Source organism: Eschrichtius robustus, chromosome X (genome assembly GCF_028021215.1).
Source record: "Eschrichtius robustus isolate mEscRob2 chromosome X, mEscRob2.pri, whole genome shotgun sequence".
Lineage (NCBI taxonomy): Eukaryota > Metazoa > Chordata > Mammalia > Artiodactyla > Eschrichtiidae > Eschrichtius > Eschrichtius robustus.
Window position 1 is genome coordinate 36,498,039 of NC_090845.1, and position 25,784 is coordinate 36,523,822.

The 25,784-nt window shown below is 40.9% G+C and overlaps 1 protein-coding gene and 1 long non-coding RNA gene across 2 annotated transcripts in view; one reads left to right on the forward strand and one right to left on the reverse strand.

Moving 5' to 3' along the window:
• The first annotated feature begins 1,514 nt into the window (after nt 1-1,514).
• OTC (ornithine transcarbamylase) overlaps nt 1,515-25,784 on the forward strand; it is a 57,511-nt gene continuing 33,241 nt past the window's right edge. The window contains exons 1-4 of the mRNA XM_068532766.1: nt 1,515-1,692; nt 8,670-8,808; nt 10,240-10,321; nt 21,714-21,801. Coding sequence (XP_068388867.1) covers nt 1,616-1,692; nt 8,670-8,808; nt 10,240-10,321; nt 21,714-21,801 — 386 coding nt within the window. The 5' untranslated portion in view covers nt 1,515-1,615. The remainder of the gene's footprint in view (nt 1,693-8,669; nt 8,809-10,239; nt 10,322-21,713; nt 21,802-25,784) is intronic.
• The window catches only part of LOC137756512 (uncharacterized), a 173,739-nt gene continuing 170,614 nt past the window's right edge, over nt 22,660-25,784 (reverse strand). The window contains exon 3 of the long non-coding RNA XR_011072232.1: nt 22,660-22,838. This is a non-coding gene — a long non-coding RNA (uncharacterized lncRNA). The remainder of the gene's footprint in view (nt 22,839-25,784) is intronic.

The following is a 25,784-nucleotide window of genomic DNA, read 5'->3' on the forward strand; positions in this document are numbered from 1 at the left end:
CAGTGCTGCCCACATTCCCCACCACACCACGGCAGACACTTCTTGATTTTTCCCCGAGTGTTGTTCAGGTGAGTTGTTTGTGTGGGTAGCACATTTGACTGAAGATGTGGGCTTTATATTAGCATTCAGTTGAATGCAGTTTATCCTCTTCTCTTCTAGTCTGCCTGCAAACATCCAGTTTCCTTCCCTGTATTAGGTAGAGCAGATTTGCTCTCTAAAACCTATCCAACAACTGGCCCGTTTTGCCTCTTCAACGATGCTTTAAGGCGATCTTCTCAAACAAAGCTGCCATCTCTTCTCCCACGTGGAGCATTCATTCTCCACCTTCTCACCCCTGCACCTCTGCAAGCAGTCTGCCTGGAATAGTCTTTCCAGAACAGATTTGCCAGAGGTTTGGAAATCACAGTCTTTCCCTCTCTTTATCCCACCTCATCCTCTGTGAGTAGAAGGGAATCGTGTTAATAAATTTCCCTGCTGATATTAATTATGACATCACGACCATCCCTGCCCCTGAAGTGGCCATAGGTGGCTTTTAAATGACACTTTTTTTTTTGCATTCCACAAACATCTAGCAAGTGCTTACCTTGCCCTCCCACCCTCCCCACTTAGAGTTCTCTCCCTTCCCTGTGATGTGGAGGCACTTTATCTGGACCTCCCCTATGGGCTTGTATTATGGATATTTATTTACAGATCTATGACCCTTACTGAACTGTAAACTCTGCAAAGGTGAGATCATCTTCCTTCCCTGAAATTCCAGCCTAGCCCAGTATCCGACACAGAATAGATTTTGAAAATATCTGATCTCTAACTGTGGATGAATGAATGAGTGTGAAGCTTTGGATGGCCCCTTAGTGATCCGGAGAGGCTGCCAGGGGAGGAACATTTGGTACCCCACCTCCCCGCTTCTGCTGAGTATGGGTTTCTGCTGGAACTAATAGGCAACCCCTTATTTACTGAAGACCTACTATGTGCAAGGCACAATGGGAGCTCCAGGACAGAGATCTTTTTACTCCATCTCCATCCCCACTCCAGCTTTTTGCCACACACACACACAAGTACCTTCCAGGGCACATCTTTCTATTTGTTTTTGTAGAAAGGCTGGGACTTGGAGGAAAGTGATATCACTGGAAATAGTCAGGGATGTCACGTCTACATCTGGGGTTTTGCACTGCCAATTCGCACTTTTGGAATGAGTTATTTCTGTGTACCTTCACAGCAGCCAGCACTGCAGTGTCTTGCATATATTATACACCCAACGAGTACTTGTCAATTGATTTTGTACAAGTATGTGACAGCATAAATATATTATGAAAAATGAGGAGTCTGAGCACCAAAAGAGTCAGGATTCCTTCTCCAAGAAAAACAAAACAAAAACCAAAACAAACAAAAAAAACCCACAGTGGTGGATGGAGCTTGGCTTAAAGTTCAAATGCTCCTGGACCCTGCCCTGCACTATCTCTAACCAGGGGAATTTGATAAGGTAGTTGAAGGGTGATATTACCTTTGCTCTCTCACTGTAATCAAAAGGACTCTTAGCTTTCAGGTGGACCCCACTGGCTACCTTGGTGTGGCGTTTTCAAGAGCACAGAATCATCCTTTTCACTATCGAAAGAATATGCTGTTTAATTTGAGGATCCTGTTGAACAAGGCAGCTCTTAGAAACGGTCACAGTTTCGCGGTTCGAAATTATCGGTAAGTGATGGCCAGAGATTTGAGTCTGACTTAGGAACCGTGGTGATAAATGAAACTCTATTCTGCAGAGAAGTGCAGCCTCCTAAGGCCTCTTTCTGCAGGGTATAGTGCCAGGTTCTACCCTTGTTGGAGACAGCTGTCTCTAATTCCAGCTGAGCTTTCATTTCTCAGTCCTCTGTAATCAGATTTCATGGGGTGCTGGGAGGTGACGGCGGAGTGGGGGGCGACTAACCGTGGCACGTATAACAGACTAAATGTTCTGGACATCTTCCATTTGTGTACATTCTAAAGGAGCAACTGGCTGAAGGAAATGAGAGGAACTAATTTCCACAGGGCCTTCAGCTTGTATTTGGGTTTGCCTGAAAACAATACATCATTCTGGGGCATGGGGATTGATTCGATCTTTAAAAAAACCCCAAAAGAACAACTACATAAATATTTACAAAGCTGCATCCTCCTCACAGCCAATTGGCCATGCCTGCGGTCGAAGGTGGTGTGGAGTGTGTCCCTGGGGAAGAGGACAAGGGTGATGGATTAATCGGGGAAGCAAGGCCATCAAATCTGGACATTGTTGCCAGAAAGCTTCTAGAGTAACTGCCTGTTAACAATCAGAATTTTCCCAGTGCCTCTTGACAACCGAAACCAACCTCAAAATGACCTCAATGACTCCTAAAGTTAGAAGCTTCTAGTCTGAAGTTTTCTCCCACTGTTAGGAAGTGGCCCTGTGATTGTGGCCCTGGGCCTCCCTTCTCTGGGTCGCCTGACAGCTCTGGACTCTCTGGACTCTACCATTAGCACCACTCAGAAGCCAGAACAACACTGTAAATGATATTGTAAAGTTGGGACCTCAGAGCCACAGAATAATGCCTTCTCCTATTTTACAGATAAGGTAAATGAGGCCCAGAGAGATTATGGGGTTTACTAGTTAGTGCCAGAGTTAGACTATATAAACCAAGAATCTGGAGGAAAGCTCAGGTTTAGAGTCTAAAGAACTGGGTTCAAGGCCTGGCACTACCACTCGCTGGCTATATAACCTTGAGCAAGTCACTAAACTTTTCTGTGATGTTGCTTCACTTATAAAATGGGAGAAAGAGTAATACCTGTTCTGCCTACATCACAGGGTGGTTCAATCATTAATTTAATAAATACTTATTGAGCACCTACTTTGTGCCACGCCCTAAGCAAGGTGTTGGAGATACAGTGGTAAATAAGGTAAATAAGTTATTTCATTCCAGACACATGAAGTCACAGTCTAGCAATAATCAGTGAGATAATGTGTGTGAAAACTGTCAAGTGACAGGCAAATGTTCATTATTTTATCATTCCATCCCGCTGAGTTACATCAGATAAAAGTGCGATGAAATTTCATTCCACAGTTTTTAACAAAGACTCATCACTGAGCTGGAAATAATCAACTGAATGAATAACCAAAGCTTGGAGCTTAAACTTACACTCGTCTTTGAAAATCACAGTGATGACTGATTTTTTTTTTTTACCATTATTACAGGTTAAATTTTTGCAAGTAAAACCTCTTCTAAATATTTAGGCATTTTTTGGTTATTTACTAAGATTCTATTTTCTCTATCCAGTAGCCAGACTATGATTCTGAAAATCCCGGCTAGCCATCTCTCACAGTGAATGGGGACTGAGGCAAAAGCATGGCTAAATCAGCCCAAATCCATACCTGCTATTTGAAAATATGAAAGCCTCGAATCACCCATGTCATTAGAAACTACAGAGCATGAGTCTCTATTGAAAAATGGCATAACACTGAAATGGTGTCCTTTTCAGGTGGCGTGAGTATTTTTCTTTCCTGCTCTTTTCGTTAGCCACCCTAACCTGCCAGCTAGATGATTTCAGAATTGCTGATCTCCAATAAGACCTATAATCTTTGACGACCCCTTAACAATAGAGAAAATCTCCCCATTATCTCTGCCTGTATGGTACTTTCACTTTGATTTTCAGCTTTCTGCAGAGATTCGGGTTCTTCTGCATCCCCCCACTCCCCCATTCCCCCCTCCCCACCCCTGTCTCTCTTGGGAAAGGCGGAGGGCGCTTGTTACATACCACGTGAGTGTAGCACTAGAGAGTAGCAGGAAATATGTGGTTAGGGTTTGGCAATGCCACAAAATAGGGACTGCACAGTTTTGAAGCGAGCAGCCATATCTCATGGGCATGATAAAATGACTGCTCAAGTGAGGCTGAAGCCATCTACACAGGTTCCCGGATCAATCATTTTTAGTCAGTTATTTTTCTTTTCTTTTTTTTTTTTTTTGCAAAATCAATAGGATCAGACACCAAGACTGCCAAGAACACCCAATCCATAGGCTTTTCAGCTCACAAACAAGGCTCTAGAGCCTGGCTGTGTTTGGATAATAGACAGTGTCCTATGATTTGTTCCTATTAAGGAAACCACTTATAGCTTTTAAAGAAACCACTAAAATAATATCTTTCTTTATCAGACAAGACCAATTTGTAAGTGCTGTTCAATTTCATCTCACAAATAGAAATTTCTTCAGAGAATATTGAGCTTAAGCCACCCAATTCTGTGGAGGTTATGGATTGGAGCCAGAGGTGACTGGTTTTCAGGTATTTCATTCCAGGCCTCTCTAAGGGCTTACAGAACTCATTAAGTTCCCTTCATCCCACACACATGCCAATCTATACATACGTGGACATGCAGACGAAACAATTACAGGCCACCCACGCTCTTGTGTAGAGGAGACAAAACAGTCCTCTTTGATTATTCACATTTTCCATCATAATTGAAAATGAGTGCCTTTTAAAAAACATATTTCTTGGGGCTTCCCTGGTGGTGCAGTGGTTAAGAATCCACCTGCCAATGCAACGGACATGGGTTCGAGCCCTGGTCCGGGAAGATCCCACATGCCGCTGAGCAACTAAGCCCGTGCGCCACAACTACTGAGCCTGTGCTCTAGAGCCCGCGAGCCACAACTACTGAAGCCCACGTGCCACAACTACTGAAGCCCGCCTGCCTAGAGCCTGTACTCCACAACAAGAGAAGCCACGGCAATGAGAAGCCCGCGCACAGCAACGAAGAGTAGCCCCCGCTCGCCGCAACTAGAGAAAGCCCGTGCGCAGCAACGAAGACCCAACGCGGCCAAAAAAAAATTAATTAATTAAAACAAAACAACAACAACAACAAAACATATTTCTTCACTTCAGAAAATTATACAAGGCATGAGACCAGGAATGGAATGGGGTCATGATGTTTCCCTTGGCCAACAGTGGAATTGGGGTTTTATTTCTAGTTTGTTATTTTTAGTAATTTAACTAAGATAAAAGAAGTAGAGGCGGCCACAGATTTTTGACAGTTTCGCGTTTCCAGTCCTTTAATAGTAGGTCTGCACGAATCCTCATCCCACTCTTCAATTTTCAGATGAGGGCAAAGTTTCACAGTTTTAGAATATTGACTATCTAAGGTATCTTAGAAACCATCTAGTCACCCAGTTATCAATAGTAATTTATACCACATATGAGCATGTGGCAACAGTGACAAAGGTTGCAAGTATATTTTTATTAATAAGTTATTATTATTTTTAATAATAGAGAAATTTGGAAATGATTTGTGCTTTTATTTTCCAAGTCAATAGGATCATATTCAAGGGTTTTGTGAAAAGGGTCACTCTCCCTGCCATGCGTTGCAATATACCTTTCTGAGATGGAAAGAAAGGGATGAAATTAAATTTAGGCCACTGAGAATTCAGATGGCTCCACTATGGCCTGTGGGAAATCTTGTATTTATGAACTTCATGAGTGTTGTGGAAGACAAAGACATGAAGGATCACTGATTTGTAGTTCATTTTCTTACTTTTTCAGATGAGGAATTAATGCCAAAAATGGGAAATGATCTTCCCAAGGTCATAGTTGAACTAGGACTCAAATTTGAATATTTAAAACCACTGCTCTTTTCATTCCACTGCTTTGATGACTTCGATCCTTCCAAATTGATCAAACTGGCCAATCTACCCTTGCTCAATATCCCCCCATCCTCCCCCCCTTTTTTTTTAAAAGATATAGCCAAAATATCTCAGTAAAGAAGAAAAAAACACCAAGAAAATATGCCTTTTGTATCAGTCTGCAATGTTAAAGAAACACCAAAATCTCTGCCATAAGGCCCATTGGCCCTCTCTTATGCCTCCAGAAGCTAAAGTCTTGATCTCAAACTCTCCATGAGGATCAAAATATCATTTATCACTGAAGTTTTTCCTACTCTGGCAAAGTCAGTTTCTGACTGACCACATTTTACTCGAATTAAGCATTTTCTCTTCCAACAAAATACAATTATACAAGGGAACACATCCAGGTCGCCCCCGCTACTCCAAACAATTGACTAGAGTTGGAAAATGCAGACTATAGCAATGAAAGGTTTCATTCTGCCAATAGAGAATACTCTTCCATTTTCTAGCTAGGAAGATATTTGGGTAAAGCTAACGCAAGGGTCTACTATTACCTTGGCCTAACTTCTTAGCATTCAGTGATTTGGGGTCAAGAAATCTCTGTAATTATTTTTTCAAGGGATAAAATTAATGTAACGAACAAGTCTTGCCTTTTTCAAAAGCTCTGGCTATAACCGACTGCCGTGACAGTTTTGACAGAAAATCTGTATGTGGTTCCCATTGTTTTCTCCAATATTGTATTCTCCCCGTTATGTGTTGGCTGAAGGATGATAATGTGGTTTAGGTCTGGTTTACCAAGGAGACACACTTGAGTACAAAGAGACCAAGCATTTTATGGGAACACTAAAATAGTGATTCTGGCCTTGGTCTGGCTCGTGAACTAGAGTAGGCTGCTTCCAACTGAAGCACCAGGTCTCTCTGAGAACTTAATAGCCCTTTAGGCTAGCGGTTTTACCTAGTTAACTCGCGAGTGAGTTTATCACCAGAAAGCAAGAAATGCTTGATACAGACAGAAAAAAAGGGGTCTGTGGAGGAGGCATTTCAACATGGTACAATTGTGGAGGTTTTCTACTTTTCTCTAATTTTTAAGTAGCTTAGGAAAGAGGTGTGGCAACTCCATTTTGGAGCCAAGGGGAGGTCTATGAGGAGACAGTAAACAGGATAGGAATTTAAACTGGAACCATTGTGTTTGCTTTCCTTCCAGTGATAAATTTTCCTGGTTAGTTCTTGATATCTATGAAAAACAACTCTTTTTCCCAAGACAACATTTCCTGCCCCGCCTCCTGGACAGAATTGAGAAAGGTGGGGGCTGCTCTAATGATTTTTCAATGGTGTAAACAGTACGACCCCCTTCACCAGGTGAGATACAGTTTTTAAAAAATTTTCCAGTTAATTACTCCAACCCTCACAGGCTAGTATGACAGATTTACAGGATCTACCTTTCCACTCTTTTTGTCCCCAAGAACCCAGGGGACTTACTCTGTCCAAAAGGGGTTCACGGAAAGAGGTAACCAAAATATTGGTATAGTTCATTATTAATGTACTTCGGATTTGGCCCTCATAGTGCTATGGGCAAAAACTTATCCCACCAGGTCCTCTCACCAGTTTTCCAGGTTTTCGCACTTGACACAGGCTGCTATACATAGGATCCAAGGTTATAATGCTTTTGTTTCACATGCATATGTCCAACCATTGTTCCTAGTAGTGCAAATACAATACTGGAGTGGTTGAGCCCTAGAGGATTTCAGCTTTAGCAACATACTAGACCACAGTCAAGTCTCCTCCATGACTCTTAGGTCTTGTGTTCAGCCTAGGCCACAGGCCATACTTGCTCTTGCCTCAACATTAATTCTGTTTGGGGGGGGCTCTCGGTATCTTTTTTGTCTTCAGACTTTAGTCATGGCATTGAAAATCCATCACGGTGGATCTCTCTAAATTTATTCCCAGAAATCTGCTGAATTTCTTTTTTAAAAATATTTATTTTATTTTTGGCTGCGTTGGGTCTTCGTTGCTGGGCATGGGCTTTTCTCTAGTTGCGGCGAGCGGGGGCTACTCTTCATTGCGGTGCACGGGCTTCTCATTGTGGTGGCTTCTCTTGTTGCGGAGCATGGGCTCTAGGTGCGCGGGCTTCAGTAGTTGTGGCACGAGGGCTCAGTAGTTGTGGCGCGCGGGCTCAGTAGTTGTGGCTCGCGGGCTCTAGAGCGCAGGCTCAGTAGTTGTGGTGTACGGGCTTAGTTGCTCCGCGGCATGTGGGATCTTTCCGGACCAGGGCTCGAACCCATGTGCCCTGCACTGGCAGGTGGATTTTTAACCACTGTGCCACCAGGGAAGCCCTGCAGTACATTTCTTAAGGTTAAAAAAAAAATCATCGTTATTATTACACATGCTTTTACTGAGACTCTTTGAGGGAATAAAATAAGCAGAGGACATTTTTTTCCCCTGAAAGTTAATAGAAAAGCTATAGGGTCCATTGTATCTGACCAGGGACAATAAAGAACAAATCTTCAAGAATAGATCTGAAGGGCAGTAGAGGGAAAAGAATGAAATTGTTTTCTATTGTATGTACATAACAAATTCTGTTTGTACCACTGAATGATTTCAATGATAATAGCTAAAATTTATCAAATACTTATTATATGCCAGACACTGTCTGATTTCCATGTATTAAATCATTTCATCCTTACAACAACCCTATAAGATTATTATACTCATTTTCTAGGTGAGAAATTTAGGTGCAGAGAGAGTGTAGGTAACTTGCCTAACTAATATATAACAAAGCCACTCACATGGTTATTTCCAGCAGAGAAGAATTCAGCCTCTTTCCTCAAATTTTTCTTTTCTCTCAACATTCAGAATACTGGCTATCTAAAATGTAAACCACAGCCATATCAATTTTAAGGCATTAGCACTTTGCAGAGACACATGAGGCTACACATTTGCTATGTTGCTATGTGTTTGCTATGTTTTGTGTCAAGAATTAAACAATGAATTACCATAGGACATAGATTTTGTTTTCTTAAATATATAGTTCTCTTTTTCTTTTTTTCTTTTTTGTAGATGTGGACAACCACTACAAAATAAAGTACAGCTAAAGGGTCGTGACCTCCTCACTCTAAAGAACTTTACAGGAGAAGAAATTAAGTATATGCTATGGCTATCAGCAGATCTGAAATTCAGGATAAAACAGAAAGGAGAGGTATGTAGCATTTCCACATTACCTTCCACTGCTACCAATCAGCCTTTTTAAAGACAGCCTTTCCAGAGAAAGAGGGAAAAGAAAATACATTAAAATTCCTAAACAGTAGCTAAGTAATGAAACTACACAGGCAAGGTAATTGATTATCACTGAGTGTACAGGCATATAAAAAGCATAAAAATCAGTTATTCAGTGACAAGTCATTGCATTTCTTTCACGTGGAATGTTGAAAGTCATTATTAACTGAATCAGAACCTAAGGAATTATTTCTCTGGAAAGATTTTATTTTTATACCTTCTTTCTTTTCTCCGGGTGTTTTCTATCAAATGAAAAATAAGGATGATACATTTTTTCTAGCAACAAATTTCAATTGTGGATGAATATCAGATATATCATCATTAGGATAATTTCAAAAAATTCAGGAGGATGTGACAGTGTTAAAAAATTCAGATTAGCAAAGAAACAATTAAATGGTAACCAAGTAGGAGAAGAGATGGGATATGGCGCCTTGCTGGAAGCATTATTCTGCATTTTGAGCAATTTATGTTTGAAACACGCTTAATTAATGCAGCAGCTTCATTTAGACTGCTTAATTGTGAAAGCGTTTTCGTATTCCAAGCTTGTTCAGAAGCATTTGAAAGAGCTGGTTTCAGGTTGAGAAAGTTTTACACAACCTTGATTTTCTTATCTAGTTCACTAGCTCTCCAAGTTCCTAAGAACGAACTGAAAATAGGAGTGACTCCAACTGCTATGGGTTCCTATAGAAGACCTTGAAATAAGGAGAAAATGTCCCCCAGGATCCCAGGCTTTTTGTTCTTCACACTTCGTGGTGAGGAAGGTTAGCTGGCAGGAATGTGTTTGTTCTAGAACTCATCCTATCGGGAAGTCCATCTACAGAAGAGGAAGGAGGTAGAGCTCCACCCCACACCCAAACTCTGCAGATTGATTCCACATGACTTCTAGAAACAAAGTCTTTGCACTCTCACAAGCTTCATCTTTAGGAGTCTGAGTTCCCCACGTGTGACAGAGAAGCACATTCCTAGCCGAGAAAACACTTCTGAACCAAGCATCTTCAAGGTCATTGAACACTGGTAGAGGTTTCCACGGATTTAAGTAAGAAGATGGCTCCAGTATGAAATATTAATAAACTTTGGAACAAATGTTCAGGTTGAACCCAGAGCAACTAATACTACTTTCTCATTACGTGTCAGTAAGCTGTGGGAGTTCCTGTTCCCTTCCCCCATTTGTATACAACATGAAAAAAACACTTCAAATTCACTTTTTAAATAACATCTGAACACTTGTTTGGGAACAGTGTTAATTATTCTACATTTTCTGATAATGTAAAGAATAAGTTTTGAAACATAATCCTTGCTATTGGATATAAAATGTATATTTCATTTTAATTGTATTCTTGTCCTTGACTTTCAGTATTTGCCTTTACTGCAAGGAAAGTCCTTAGGCATGATTTTTGAAAAAAGAAGTACTCGAACAAGATTGTCCACAGAAACAGGTGAGTCCACAGACAAACTTGGACTTGTGTTGAAGAGGGGGCCAGAGGGTGAGGACCTGGGAGGAGTAGCCCAGCGGGGGGATTTGTTTGTCTCTTTGGCAACAACAAAGGGCAAACATTGTCACTGAGAGTTAGCAGTGCAAGCCTCTGAATGCTTTCCAATTCTCATAGAAGCTGCAAGCAGAAGGATGAGTCTCATCTGTAGGGATTCCATGAGGACTTGGGTAGAAGTCCCAAATAATTCTTCATGTTCAGTACAGAATGTCAGTGGGCATCAATTCTCAGGCCTCCAACTCATGTAAGCAAGAAATGTGTATTTTTCTAACATGTAAAGAACTTTTCCTTGTTTGTACCAATTTTGCTGGATGATGGAAACAATCTCTGCAACGCTAGGCAATCCTCAGTTGTTTAAGTGTTTACTGTGTCAATTCAGGGTCTCTTTAACATTTCTCCACAGTCATGGTTAAGTCCTGGAGAGTATCTCAATGTCCAGGCATCTAGAGCTATGGGGATCTGGTCACTGGTCATCAGGACATCATCATCACGTGTCTATGCTGAAATCTGCTGAGACTTCTGGACCTTGGACCAGACCTATTTGACCTTGACTGGCTCCCATTTACTGTGGAGTTTGCTTTACTTTGATCACAGGATCTGAGATATCTCTTAGTTTGGCTCTCTCAACCTCTTGGCAGCTCTGCACGCCACAGTGGGCACAGAGATATTGCAAGGCTCTCTCTACTCTATCGCTCCTTCCTCTTTCTGGGCGCTAGGGGGTTCTAGAACATTTGCTCCCTCCTAGAACGCTGTCTTAAAAGCAAGACACAGGTGTTCTCAGCTCTGGGGTTCCCCAAACTCATCTGAAATTTCCATCATGCTCCCCACCCTTCAGTCCTTGGCCTGGGGGACAGACGGCTGGGTACAGTGTCAAAAGTCCATCAACGTCTATTTCTGTTGCTTCTTCGCTCTTGCTCCTTTTCTTCCCCTTCCAGTTCCCAGGTGATAAAGCAAGAGGAAAAACTGGCTCTGACTATCCATGTATTCTTTCAAGTCTGTTGTTTGTGCCTGAAATCCTAAGCTGTTGAAACTCAAAATTTCTTTTTTCTCAAACTATGATCTCTGTAATGAGTTTCAAAAAGTCTGTTTTGAAACTCATAAGCCATACATCACCCCTTGTTTCTCCCTGCATTTCTGCTCCACCAGACCTCCCTTGAATCAGTAATATGACCGCCCAAATGGGCAAATAGATAGGACTGAGGAAAAGGTACCACAAACAAGAACATGTTGGTTGATCCTTTGCATATCTTATCCTGCTTACAAGCATCAGAGCTTTCTAGGGTTCAGAAGCAAAGAACTACTTCATGTAATTCTTGCCTTGTAATGATCAGCAATGAGGTACCTCAAATACATAACAAAATGGAGTTCAGAGTGATCAAGTGACTTGCTAAGTTCATGCAATTAATACAAATTGGCACCAGGATTCAGATCTCAAGTTTACTGTTCTTACTAATGCACTCCCCTTGCCCTTTGAGAGAAGGAAGGAGGAAGAAATGAAACATATAAGGTGTCATCTAATCTTTAAAGTCCTAGGAAGAAAACTGCTGAGAACATTTTGCTCCTTAAAGCTGGGTTCTTTAAAAGGTCACATTGACATCTGACGTTTAGTAAAGGAAAAATGAATATTGCATAAGCCAGTCAGTAATTCTGAAATTCTGCTCCTTTTCAACATTGGTTATCATCTTTTAAAATCATTAGTACTTAAGAGAGGTGTTCTTTTTTGAAGTCATCAAAAGAATCGATTAATATATAGAAATTTCTCAATTTTAAGTTTTTTTCAGATTATTTTTTCTTGGTTGTTAGTGTTGTCTACCACGTTTCTCTGTTCAAATGTTATTTTCGATTTAAATACCCCTGAATAAGTGATCAGTTTTACCATGCACATATCACGTGGTAGTTAAGCTACTAATAAAACTAAGAGTGAAGATTTAATAAGCTTTTGGGTACAGACCCTGTGCTAAGTGCTCTACATTAATTACATGGATTATCTCACTTAATCCTCATGACAACTCCATGAGGGTGAGACCACTGAGGAAAACAGGCTGAAATACGTTCAGCAAAAGGCCCACAGACATATAGCTAATAAATGGCAGACCCAGGATTAGAAGCTATCATTAAATGTATTTCTTAAGTGTCTAATTTAATTCAGACATTTATTAGCCATGTTTTATTCCAATAAAGTTGTTTCTACGGGTGGCATTAAGCATTTTGTTAAATGATGGTTTTCTATAGAGAAATGCTCTGGGACTTCCTTGGCGGTCCAGTGGTTAAGACTCCACGCTTCCACTGCAGGGGGCACAGGTCTGATCCCTGGTCAGGGAACTAAGATCCTGCATGCTGTGCGGCACAGCCAAAAAAAAAAAAAAAAAGCTCTGAAATCTGCACAAAATTACAAACTATAACAACAAATATATGAGAAAAGGAACATATGACCATAAAAAGTTATGGTTCACAGAGTATTCATCACTTTCCTCAATAAATACCCGTACAGAAATGGTAAACCTCAACCCCCAACATGGCAGAGCATTTCTACTGTGTACATGTGCATCTTAATGGTTGTCGGTTAGCACAATTTTTCATCAAAACCTGTTACCTTGCTATTTAGAATGAAAACAGGATGTAATTAAAACTGTCAATTGCTACCCCAGATTTGTGTCAGCCTCTGGGATGGGGTGATCCTCACAGGACAGTCCTTGAGGCTTCCATCCCAAGCCTGAGTTGCAAAGATACAGCAGCATTTATACTTATCTCGGGGGACAAAATAAAATTCTCCACCCAATAAAATAGATAACTAATAAGAACCTACTGTATAGCACGGGGAACTCTACTCAGTACTCTGTAATGACCTATATGGGAACAGAATCTAAAAAAGAGTGAATATACGTATATGTATAACTGATTCACTTTGCTGTAGAGCAGAAACTAACACAACATTGTAAATCAACTACACTCCAATAAAAATTAATTAAAAAAAATTCTTCACCCAAATCAAGCCATATTAATTGCCCATGTAATATTTTTATTAAAATGTAAGACACCTAAAGTGTGCAAATCATTAAGTGTACACTTCAATTAATTATTACAGTAAACACATCCTTGTAACTAATACCCAGATAGAGAAACAGGATGTGAATAGCACCCAGAAGCCCTCCCTTGTATCTTCTTCCAGTTGCTACTCCCCCCGCCCAACCCCTGCTCTGCCCCAAAGGGTAACCATTATCCTGGCTTCTAACCTCACAGATTAGTTTTGCTGTTTTCGAACTTTATAGAAATGGAGTCATTCAGCATATGCTCTTTTGTGTCTGGCTTCTTTTGCTCAGCATTATGTTTGGGAGCTGTATCGATGTTGCTGTGTGTGTAGTTGTAGCTTATTCATTCCTCACCCACTCTTTGTGTATGCCTGCCTGCCAACCTGCACAATTCTCCTGTGTGTCTACTGATGATTATACTCTTTTATTGCAAATTAATTGAGCAGATAGGTGGATACATTTATTAATCTTGGTAAGTGCAGTAGCTGATGGAAAAATGCACAGGGCATCCTACGAGATGGTTCTTTTCATTATTTAACACTGGTATTTGACTTTCAAGGTGAAATAGAAGCTAGTGCTTTCCAAGCTGTTTCAAATTCATCATCTTTACAGAGGTGGCAATATAAAAAACGTGATACTATGCTGCAGGAATGAAAGTGAAGCACAGAGAGGGTAATAGCTGCCTTAGTTCCACCAGCAAGAGCTCTCAGAGCCTTTACATTTCCAGAGCGTGAATTCTATTTATACCCCTTCTTCCAAAGCTTGCAGAGATCCGTGAGGAAAAGAAACAGTAAAATAAGATGTACTTTTATTTTCCCAGACAGAAATTAAGGTATTAACAGGTGAAATCCTTTGTTCAAAAATATCTGATGTGTACGCATAAACAAATGAAACAGATAAAAACAAACTCCTCTGGATGAAGAGTGAAGAGAGAGTAGAGACCCGTCCAGCTGTCCTCCTCTCCTCAGCAATGGCAGCTCCTGGTGGCTTCTCAGAACCTCTGACACCTTCCAGAAACACTTAATGCCATCCACGTCTGATAAACTGGTGAATGCTTGACCTGTACTTTTGGACTGGGGTCTGAGGCTTCTTTTCGATCGGTGACCAAAAATTGCAGAGGCAATTCCTTCTTAGAAGCAATGTCCTCCCGTTTAATCTCCTTCAATAACTGCTGAAGGCTTTGTCGACTGAAAAAAATTGCACAACCTAAAAGTTGAGAATTATGTTTTATTCGGTGGACTTGCTGAGGGCTTAAGCCCGGGAGGCAGCCTCTCAGGTAGCTCTGAGGGACTGTTCTGAAGAGGTGAGGGAGGAACCAGGATATATAGGAATGTTTGCAACAAAATCCAGGTAGTCGGAACATCAAAAAATTACCATTAATGAAAGAAAACCAGACATCTCAAGTTACTGAATTTAGCACTTCTCTATGTATGGGAAGAAGCAAGAATCTGGGCTCATGGAAATCATTCCTTTGATATGCACCTTAACTACCTAGGGCCAGTATCCCGTTCTTTCCCATCCTGAGTCCCCTCAGGGTGCACTGCTGGGGTGGCTGTAGTGACTGAGGGCTTGGCAGTGGGCAGCCCTTTTGTCTCCATCCGGAGTTCCCTCAGGACTCACCCTCAGGGCGGTGGTAGTGGCTGATGATAGCCCACAGCATCATTTGTGTGCTGATAGGGCAGGCAACATTTTTCATTCACAGCTTCGACTGCTATTTCTTAACACTTTCTGTAACCTCTCTTCCTACCCCTACCTCATTAAGTCCAGGCTTGACGTGAATCTTCGTTATAGCACAAAGAGAAAAATGAAAAGGCAACAGACAAATCCTGGGTTGTCACAGCAAAATGACTTCTAGTCAAAGTAAGAGTATGACTTCAAGCAGACTTGCCAGGAGGCCTTAAACTTTCTCTGAAATCTTCCTCCACAGTCCCCAACCCTCAATGGCATTCATCCCTGTGCCAGGCACATAGTAGGTGCACCGCAAATACTTTCTTGATGAATGTGCAGTATTCATTTTTGTTTAGGTGACTTTCCCTGTTTAGAAATAGGTTAAGGGCTCAAGAGTGATTAGTGATTATAATCGTCACTAAATCGCATTAGCTCACTTCACACGTAATAGAAAATTCCATTAACAAAATTAGGAGATGTTTGCAAGTGAAAAGAATGGGTCCTCTCTCCAGAGTCAAAATCCTTCCTGCATTTGTTCAGTAAGTATTTGTTGAATACTTACTATGTACCAGTATTTATTCTAGGTTCCTGAGATTGATATATCAGTGAAAAAAAGAGAGGTAAATCCCTGCCTTCATGGAGCTGACATTCTAGTTGGTACACAGACAATAAACAATAGACGTAATACATTTTAAGTGGATGATATATCACGTTGGAAGGTGATAAGCGCTCCCAGCAAGGAGAAGACTGCCTGGAAGTGAGGGAGAAACATGTACTCCATTATTTGGACTTTGCCTTTTACTCTGAGTACAATAGGGAAATCTTTGGAGGGTTTTGAACAGAGGAGGAATGTGATCTAACTTGCATTTTAAATGGATCTCTCTGACTGCTCTGTTGAAAATAAACTTCGGGGCTGGGGGTGCAGATGAGATAGAAGCAGGGAAAGCTGTCACTAGGTAGCTATAGTACATAGAGGCTGGGGCCAGGGTGGTGGCAGAGGAAGGGGTAGGAGGGCCAGATTAGGGATATGTTTCGAAGGGAGAGCCAACAAGATTCCTGATGTATCAGGTAAGAGAGAGGCATCAAGGATGACTTCAAGGTTTCTGTCTGAGCAACTGTGAGCAAGATGGAGCAGGAAAGAGCAGGTCAGGCAGGATGGAGGGGAAAATCAAGAGTCCAGTTTTGGAAGTATTGAGTTTGAGATGTCTTTTAGACACACAAGCAAAGATGTTGAAGAGGCAGCTGGATATTAGTTTGGAGTAGGGGAGTGAAATTTGACCTAGAATACTTGGGAGTCATCAGCATACAGATGGTATTTAAGGCTATGGGACCAGATACAATTATAATGGAAATGAGTGTTGATGGAGAGGAGAGGACCAAGGACTAGCCCTGGGGAACATCGACATTAAGAGGTAAAGGAAAAGAGAAAGAACCAGCAATGGCGATTGAGAAGGAGCAACTGCCAAGGTAGACGTAAAAGCAAGAGTGTGTGGTGTCCTGGATGGTGTGCGAAGAAAGTTCATCAAGGACAAGGCGGTGAACAACTTTGTTAATTGCTCCAAGGTCAAGAAAAATAAGAACTGAAATGGCCACTAGATGTAGCAATGTGAAAGTCATTGGTAACCCTGGTGAGGGGAGTTTTGGTGCCATGTTGGGGGGCCAAAGACTTATGGGAATAGATTTGAAGGAAATGAGACAAGAGGAACTGGAGAGAGAAAGAAAAAACAAGAGTTTGGCTGCAAAGAGAGCAAAGAATTAAATGGATACCGGCAGGGGAAATAGGGACAAGAGAAAGTTTGCATTTTTTAAATTAATGAGTGAAAAAATTAGAATAGCCTATTCAAGATGCAGGTAATGTAAGAGAGAAAGGGAAGAGTTGGTAGAGCAACATTCTTGAGTAGGTGAAGGGGCATGGCTTCTAGTTCATACATGGGGTATGGAAAGTTCATCTATGCTGAACAGGAAGGGAAGCAGAATATATGGGTACAGATGCTGACAAGTACGGAAATGGGGTGATGGAATCTGGAAGTTCTCTGTTACCATTTTTTTTCATTGAGGTGGGAAGTAAGGTTATCAACCGAGTGCTGGCTCTACTTTCAAAATATATCAAGAATCCAATCATTTTCTCATTGCTTCAGTGGTTACTATGCTGGTCCAAGCTATCAATTCTCAGCCAGATTTTTGCAAGTCTCCTGACTGGTCTCCCTGCTCCTGCCCTTGCCCCACTATGGATGTTCTATTAAAACATACGTCCAATCATGTCATCCTCTGCTCCAACCCTCTGATGGCTTCCCATCTTACTCAGACAAAAGTCAAAGCTGTTGCTTCCTCCCCACCTTCCTTCTGCAGCCTCACCAACTATTACTCTCCTCCTCGCACACTCTATACCTTCCACACTAACTTTGTTGTTGTGCCGTGAATCCACCAGTCATGACCCTTCCTCAGGACCTCAAGACATGCTCTTCCCACTGTCTTGTATGTTTCAACGCGGCTTCCTTGACCACGTTAAAATTATAACTCCTATTCCTTACATTCCCTATCCTCCCTCCCTGCTCTATTTTTCATGTAGCACTTGTCAACATCTTACAAGATATTTAATTTACTCATATTTAATTTACTCATTCAGTTTATTATCTATCTCTCCCCCATTAGAATGAAAGTTCCAAGTAGGCAGGGACTTGTACCTTGTTGTTTACAATGCTTTTCACAGTGCCTAGAACAGCACCAGGCACATACTTTTAGAATGAATGAATAAATTTTAGAACCATACCATGAGGCTAGGACCTGTTGTGGTCACTCCACAGAGACAAGATGTGCCTCCCACCAAAATCTGGTTTGATTGTTGACAGTGAGGATAACATACTTGCACCGAGAGGGTATGAAAAGGTTTATTATTCACATAATGTGGCTTTCTGAGGAGAGTAGGGCTAGCTCCAAAATTGGTCCCAAAGTGGCATTAGAGAGCAGGAAAATTATATGGCTTGTGCTTTTATTGTGGTTGTGGGGTGAGGCTGGGGTGAAGATGCCCGTGCACAGGGCAGGAGGAGAAGGGAGAGTGATGGTGGGTAGCAATCAAACATCATAAATTGAGTCAGATTCTTTATTACAAGGCCCATAGCAAGTAGGACTGTTTGTGTGTTTCATGTTCTCTCATTCTACCTGGGATGTTGCACATCAGATCTGCAAGGGATCTTAGGGCTCTAGGCAAACTGCCTGATTTTCAGATGAAGACTGAATCCAGTTCCACTATGTTGTCCTGTCTCTGTAGATCCCAATGTAAGTTGGCTTAGGGGCTGGCTCTCCTAGGAGAGAGCTCTAGGTTCTTAAAAACAATCTTGAACAAGTTTTTGGACTCTTTGACTCTCAAAACTCCTGTCTATAAAATTCTTATAATAATATCTAATATGCTCTTTGTCAGAGTGAAGGATTCAATGGAAGAAAGTTTCTGAAGTGCCAGCACCTGGTAGTGCTCTGTGACTAGTCATTGCTAGAGTCAGAACATAGTGGCCTGTAGCTAAAAAACCATTTGGTCGGGGCAGTTTTTAAGAGAATACTTTTAAGTATGAAATAGGTAGAATACAATTATTTTTTAAATGTAGTAACAGAAATGAGAACAATTGTTTTGTCGTGGATTTTTTGTTGTTGTTTTACTTAGGAAAGTTTTCAAATGAACAGAAAGTAGAAAGATTAGCATAATGAGCACCCCAATACCCCTTACATCAATCAACTGTTAATATGTTGCCTTCTTTGATTTATATGTTCAGTTTTGTTAGTGAAATTTTTTTTTTTTTTTTTGGCCACGCAGCATGGCATGCGGGATCTTAGTTCCCCAATCAGGGATCGAACCCGTGCCCCCTGCAGTGGAAGCGTGGAGTCTTAATCACTGGACTGCCAGAGAAGTCCCAGTTAGTGAAATACTTTAAAGTAAATTAAAGCTACAATGAAATTTTACCTCAAAATATATCAGTATGCATAGTTCAAATAAATAAGAATATTTTCTGTATAGCTACAATATCATTATCACACCTAATAAAAATGATTTGTTAATATCATTTGTTAATATCACCTATCCATATTCAAACTGCATTATTCAAATTGCATTAAGCTTTCAGTGGGCTGTTTCATGAGACTTTGGGTCAAATTCCCCTTCATGAGTCTAAAACTCTTTGTCCCCCAACTCACCATGAGATTAATGATTTCCTCCTTTCTCATGGGAAACAAGTAAGATTAGAAAATTGTGACTGTTGCATATTTCCCAAAAGACAAAGTAGGTATATTACAATAAGGAGGAAAAAAGTAATGTTTGCAAAATTCCTCAGACAAGTCTCTATCTTGTAATTATACTTATTTGCCTTTACATTGTATATCTAAGAAAGCCTGCCTATTGAACCTGTCTCAAATGAGAAAGTAAAGTTCTGATTGGATGTCACCATTTCCCATAATTTTGCCTCAGGGTATGTGGTAAAAGGGCTCTCCTTGTTACCACAGAGTTTAGCTATGGCTTGGGGCAGGCCCCTCTCTGTGTCATCCTCCCCAGACCAATGGAGTGTGCTATGAGGGTGGGGAAGGAGCCATCCTCATCTGCTCAGATGTCTGCAATAATCTCACATCCCATGGAGGGTTGAAAAGTGGTGAGGGCAATATGCGAGTGGTGCTTAGCCCTGTCTTGGTTGGAGGATAAACACAACAGTTGAATGACCTTCTGATCTTGCTGACTTTTAGTGACCTGAAATTGCCATTTCAATACTCATTTTATTTTCAATTTTTAAAAAATTAAGGGCTTGGGCTTCCCTGGTGGTGCAGTGCTTAAGAATCTGCCTGCCAATGCAGGGGACGCGGGTTCAAGCCCTGGTCCGGGAAGATCCCACATGCCACGGAGCAGCTAAGCCCGTGCGCCACAACTACTGAGCCTGCGCTCTAGAGCCCACGAGCCACAACTACTGAGCCCACGTGCCACAAGTACTGAAGCCCGCGCACCTAGAGCCTGTGCTCCACAACAAGAGAAGTCACTGCAATGAGAAGCCCATGCACCGCAATGAAGAGAAGCCCCCGCTCGCCACAACTAGAGAAAGCCCACGCACAGCAACGAAGACCCAATGCAGCCAAAAATAAATAAATAAAATTAATTTATTTAAAAAAATTAACCCATAATCTATATACAGGAAGATGCACAGATCTTAAGTGTACAGTTCAATAAGTGTTGAAGAATACATATACTCATGTATATGGGTATGTAACGTACAAACTCTGTCAAGGTATAAAGTATTCCTGTAACCCCAGAAAGTTCACCAATGCTCCTTCCCAGCCAATCAGCCTCTCCAGAAGCAACTAGTGTTTTAATTTCAGCCACTCTATGTTAGTTTTGCCCATTCTAGAACTTCATATAAATGGAATTATACATTATGTACTCTTTTGTGTCTAGCTTCTTTCATTCAGCATAATGTTTGTGAGATTCATCCATGTTGTGTGTATAGTAGTGCATTCCTTTTTATTACTGAATACTGAATAGTATTCCATTGTAATCCATGATATCCCATACTACAGTTTATTACTGAATAGTATTACTACTGAATAGTATTACTACTGAATAGTATTACTGAATACTGAATTACTGAATAGTATTCCATTGTAATCCATGATATCCCATACTACAGTTTATTACTGAATAGTATTACTACTGAATAGTATTACTACTGAATAGTATTACTGAATACTGAATTACTGAATAGTATTCCATTGTAATCCATGATATCCCATACTACAGTTTATTACTGAATAGTATTACTACTGAATAGTATTACTACTGAATAGTATTACTGAATACTGAATTACTGAATAGTATTCCATTGTAATCCATGATATCCCATACTACAGTTTATTACTGAATAGTATTACTACTGAATAGTGTTACTGAATAGTATTACTGAATACTGAATTACTGAATAGTATTCCATTGTAATCCATGATATCCCATACTACAGTTTATTACTGAATAGTATTACTACTGAATAGTATTACTACTGAATAGTATTACTGAATACTGAATTACTGAATAGTATTCCATTGTAATCCATGATATCCCATACTACAGTTTATTACTGAATAGTATTACTACTGAATAGTGTTACTGAATAGTATTACTGAATACTGAATTACTGAATAGTATTCCATTGTAATCCATGATATCCCATACTACAGTTTATTACTGAATAGTATTACTACTGAATAGTATTACTACTGAATAGTATTACTGAATACTGAATTACTGAATAGTATTCCATTGTAATCCATGATATCCCATACTACAGTTTATTTTCCCATTTTCCTGGTGGACATCATTATATATTTTAAAGAATAAAAATGAGGTATAGTCTCCAAATGAGAACATGCCCCATATTGCCCAGATCTGAACAAGAGGGTGGAGAAATGGGCACACATCTGAAGGAGAGTTAAGTGCTGGTACAGAAAATTTCATCTACTTCTCTCCGTTCCTCATTACGCTTTCCCTGGGAACTCCCTATCAGAGAGGCTGGTGAGATTGAAAGATTTTGACTTTTCAATTGAGATGGTGCTGATTGCTCATAATTTTGTTTGCTACTTTCTTTTTTTCAAAATGCCTTTTCCTCTCTCTTTTACTGTAGGCTTTGCACTTCTGGGAGGACACCCTTGTTTTCTTACCACACAAGATATTCATTTGGGTGTGAATGAAAGTCTCATGGACACAGCACGGTTTGTAAATCTTCTCTTTGAAGCTTATTTCAGAATTGATGGATAAATGTCAAAAAGAAAATATGCTTCTCTTTAAATAGTGGTTTTCCCTCTCGGCATCCTTTGGACTGTTCTCTGTTTTCCTTCTTTCCCTCTTTACCTGATGTCCTGAATGCCTCTCCCTCATCCTCTGGCCACTTTCCATGGGTTAAGATAATTTTTTTTCTTAGCAATTTGAAGAGGTTTCTGATTATAAAATATCAAACTTTGGGAAATTTGGTCATCAAGCATGACATTTTAAAAAATTAATTAATCAATTATTTATTTATTTTTGGCTGTGTTGGGTCTTCGTTGCTGCACGCAGGCTTTCTCTAGTTGCGGTGAGCGGGGGTTACTCTTCGTTGCGGTGTGCGGGCTTCTCATTGCGGTGGTTTCTCTTGCTGCGGAGCACGGGCTCTAGGTGCGCAGGCTTCAGTAGTTGTGGCATGCGGGCTCAGTAGTTGTGGCTCGCGGGCTCTAGAGCGCAGGCTCAGTAGTTGTGGTACACGGGCTTAGTTGCTCCGCGGCATGTGGGATCTTCCCGGACCAGGGCTCGAACCCGTGTCCCCTGTGTTGGCAGGCGGATTCTTAACCACTGCGCCACCAGGGAAGTCCAAGCATGACTCTTACGTTTTACAGTTGAAGAAATGGAGGTCCAGGGAAACTGACATGTTCAGTGACCCATAACCTGCTAGCATCAGAGCAGGTAGTGATGTTAATAGCTAACATTTATTGAACATTTATTCTGTGTCAGGCATTGTTCTCACTCATTTAATCCTTATAACAACCCAAATATATTGGCATAAAGAAGTGAAACAACTTAATTAGGGACATACTAGCTTCTATAACACAAAAATCTCAAAATGTCAATGGCTTAACATAGTGCAAATGTTCCTGATTGATAAGACGGAAGGACTGATTATTTGTGTGGTCATTCAGGAACTCTGGATGAGAATGGCTCTACCATCTTCAACATGTGGCCTCCAAGGTTATCCTGGGTGTCAGCATCCAGCCAGGAGCTAGGGGAAGAGAGCATGGAGACAGGATGCTTGCTTTAAAGCCACATTAGCAGGGAAGTGGCACAATCACTTCCACTCACATTCTATCGGCAAGTACTATTAGCTCAGCCCTACCTAGATGAAAGCGGAGGTGGGAAAAGGCTCTTAACCACTAAACTATAGAGACTGAAACATAGGCCCCCTGACTCCCCATGCAGTGCCCTCACTATCGTATCATGTCTGATTGAGAAATACAGAGCAAATGTCTGTTTAAATATTTCGCCTTTGATATCTAAGACTAATGATTATTTTCTGAAAACGATGTGCCATAAAGCAACTCCTTGCAGACACTGGCTGCTTTTTATGGCAGCTACCCTAGTATGTACTAAAGAATCCACCTCATTTGAATTGCTGAAGAGATTTGAAATAACTCATCTTTAAACCTTTTAGTTACGTTATTTCAGATGGGACAATGTTAGTATTAAGAAGTGTTGTGTTCATCTTCTGGATGCAAGGGACAAAAAGAATAAATAAACATAAATGAGTTTTTCTTCCAAATATGCTGCCACTGGCTGGAATTATATTTGCCTAATAACTGTTTCCACAAAAGTGAAATATACTTTATTCAAGAGCAAATATTACAAGCTGGTTAGGGGTTGAAGCCAGGGCCACAGCCAGGAAAGAAGTTTCAGTGGGGATCCTCTATATAGGACCAAGTGAATGATGGTGAATGAGTCATGTGTGAACTCGTGGTTGGAAGAAGGTACAGCTGGAGGAACAGATGAACATCCAACAAAGAGCTAAGGAGTGCGCACTGGCAGCCAGAAAGAGGTCAGGGCCCAGAAATCAGTGGAGTAGGCAGGACCCCAAAGGCAAGAGACGAATAGCCAAGCATGGGTTGAAAGCCGAGGATGAGTAAAAACATATTCTTTTCCATGCTTGCTCTCCACACAATTCGCACTGCAAGTCCTTAGTTAGAGGAGCTCTACACAGATCCTAGGAAAAATAATCTGCTCACAAGTCCCATGATTGGGACTTTTTAGTCCATATAATTAATTCCATTGCTACATGGATACATAAAATTGGATCCATAGAATTCCTTCTGGTCATTCCATCTTATCCAAAAGACTCGAAGGAAAATAATCATAGCTCCTTCTTAAAGGGTGTATACTATGGACCTCTTGTACTATTATCGCTAAATCTTTGTAAAAACCTTACAAGGGACTTCCCTGGCGGTCCAGAGGTTAAGATTCTGCGCTTCCACTGCAGGGGGCACAGGCTCAACCCCTGGTAGGGGAACTAAGATCCCACAAGCCATGCAGCGCAGCCAAAAAAAAAAGAAAACTTACAAAGCAAGTATTATTGGCCCAATTATTTTATAGATGATGAAACCATGACTCAGAGAAGTAATGGAGCTTAGCGGCTAAGTCAGCATTTAAATCATGCTGTTTTTTTAAGGCCATGCTGTTTTGGTTTACCCCTACTGTCTCTTTTATACAGTCAATGAGAGTGGCAGTGAAATGAGTTATGGAAAACATTGGCTTGTGTGCTGCAAGGTGCCCAAGATCACCCCCATGTTTGATGATTCACTAGGAGGGTTCACAGGACTCAGCATACAGTCAGACTCGTGGCTATGATTCATTACAGTGAAAGTATACGAAGCACAATCAACAAAGGGAAAAGGCACGTGAGGAGAAATCTGAAGGAAACCAGGTACAAGCTCCCAAGAGTCCTCTCCCAGTGGAGTCACTCAGGATGCACTTAATTCCCTTAGTAAGGAGTTGTGACAACATGTGTAAAGTGTTATCCATCAGGGATGCTCCTTAGAGACTCAGTACCCAGGCTTTTTATTGGGGGATGGTCACATAGCATGCTCTGTTTGACATGTACCCAAATTCCAGACTCCCAGAAGGAAAGCAGGTGTTCATTTTAAACCATATTGTTTACAAAAAACATTTTAGGCACAGGGAGTTACTCTTATCAGTCCTGGGAATGGTGGAAACCCTCCCCAAACTGAAGCTCCCAGACGCCATCCAAGGGCCAATCTTACGCTCAGCCCTTTCAAAGGACAGCGGACAGGACTGCTATGTTAACTCTTTTCTGCGTGGCTTGGAAATCAAAAGACTTGAGATCTAGTCCAAGCTTTGCCACTTACCTACTCTGTGACCTCCATGGGTGAAAATTTCTCTGGATCTTAGTTTCCTTTTCTATAAAATGAGGGAGTTCCGAGGTCGAAGGTCCACTTTATACTCTCAAATGTAAGCAAACGTATTAAAGTCATAGTCCTTAAACAGAGGTGTTTCCCAGTGTAAACTATGTGTAGACAGATGCACAGTAATTTGGATGTGGGTAGAGATAGGAGGTAGAGAGAGAATTCCAAGGGTTCTAAAGCTAGTTTGAGAATTATGTTGGGGAACCTGTTAAAATGCAAAATTCTACACCCCACACTCAGGAATTCTAATTTTGCAGGTTAGGGTTCAGTTGGTGTCTGGGAATCTATATTTTAACAAGCTCCTCAAGTGATTCTGCTGCAAGGGAGGCTGGACCACACTTTGAGAGACCCCAAATTGGGAGGTTGTGTAGTAATCCTGGCTGTTGTGCTGTCAATCTATGCTAGTGTGTTAGTAAAGAAGGGACAGCTAGTAAGATATGTATATGGTTTCATGCTAACTGAATGTGAAGGGTACACTGATAGTGCAGGCAAAATGGTTTCAGATTTGTTATTCTTAAAATATATATGTATATATTAGCAGAAGCAGGAAAATGAAAGGAGTTTCTGCTTCGGGAAGAAGGTGATAGACTAGGTATCGGACATATTGCATTAAACGTTGAACCTCCATGTACAAATGTCCACGAGCCACTGGAGATTCTGGGTAGAATTTGGGTAAAGTTGATAGCTGGAGAAATAGAAGTATAAACTCAGTGGTAGAAAATGAGCTGCAGAGTCTCACTGTGTGAGAATTCCAG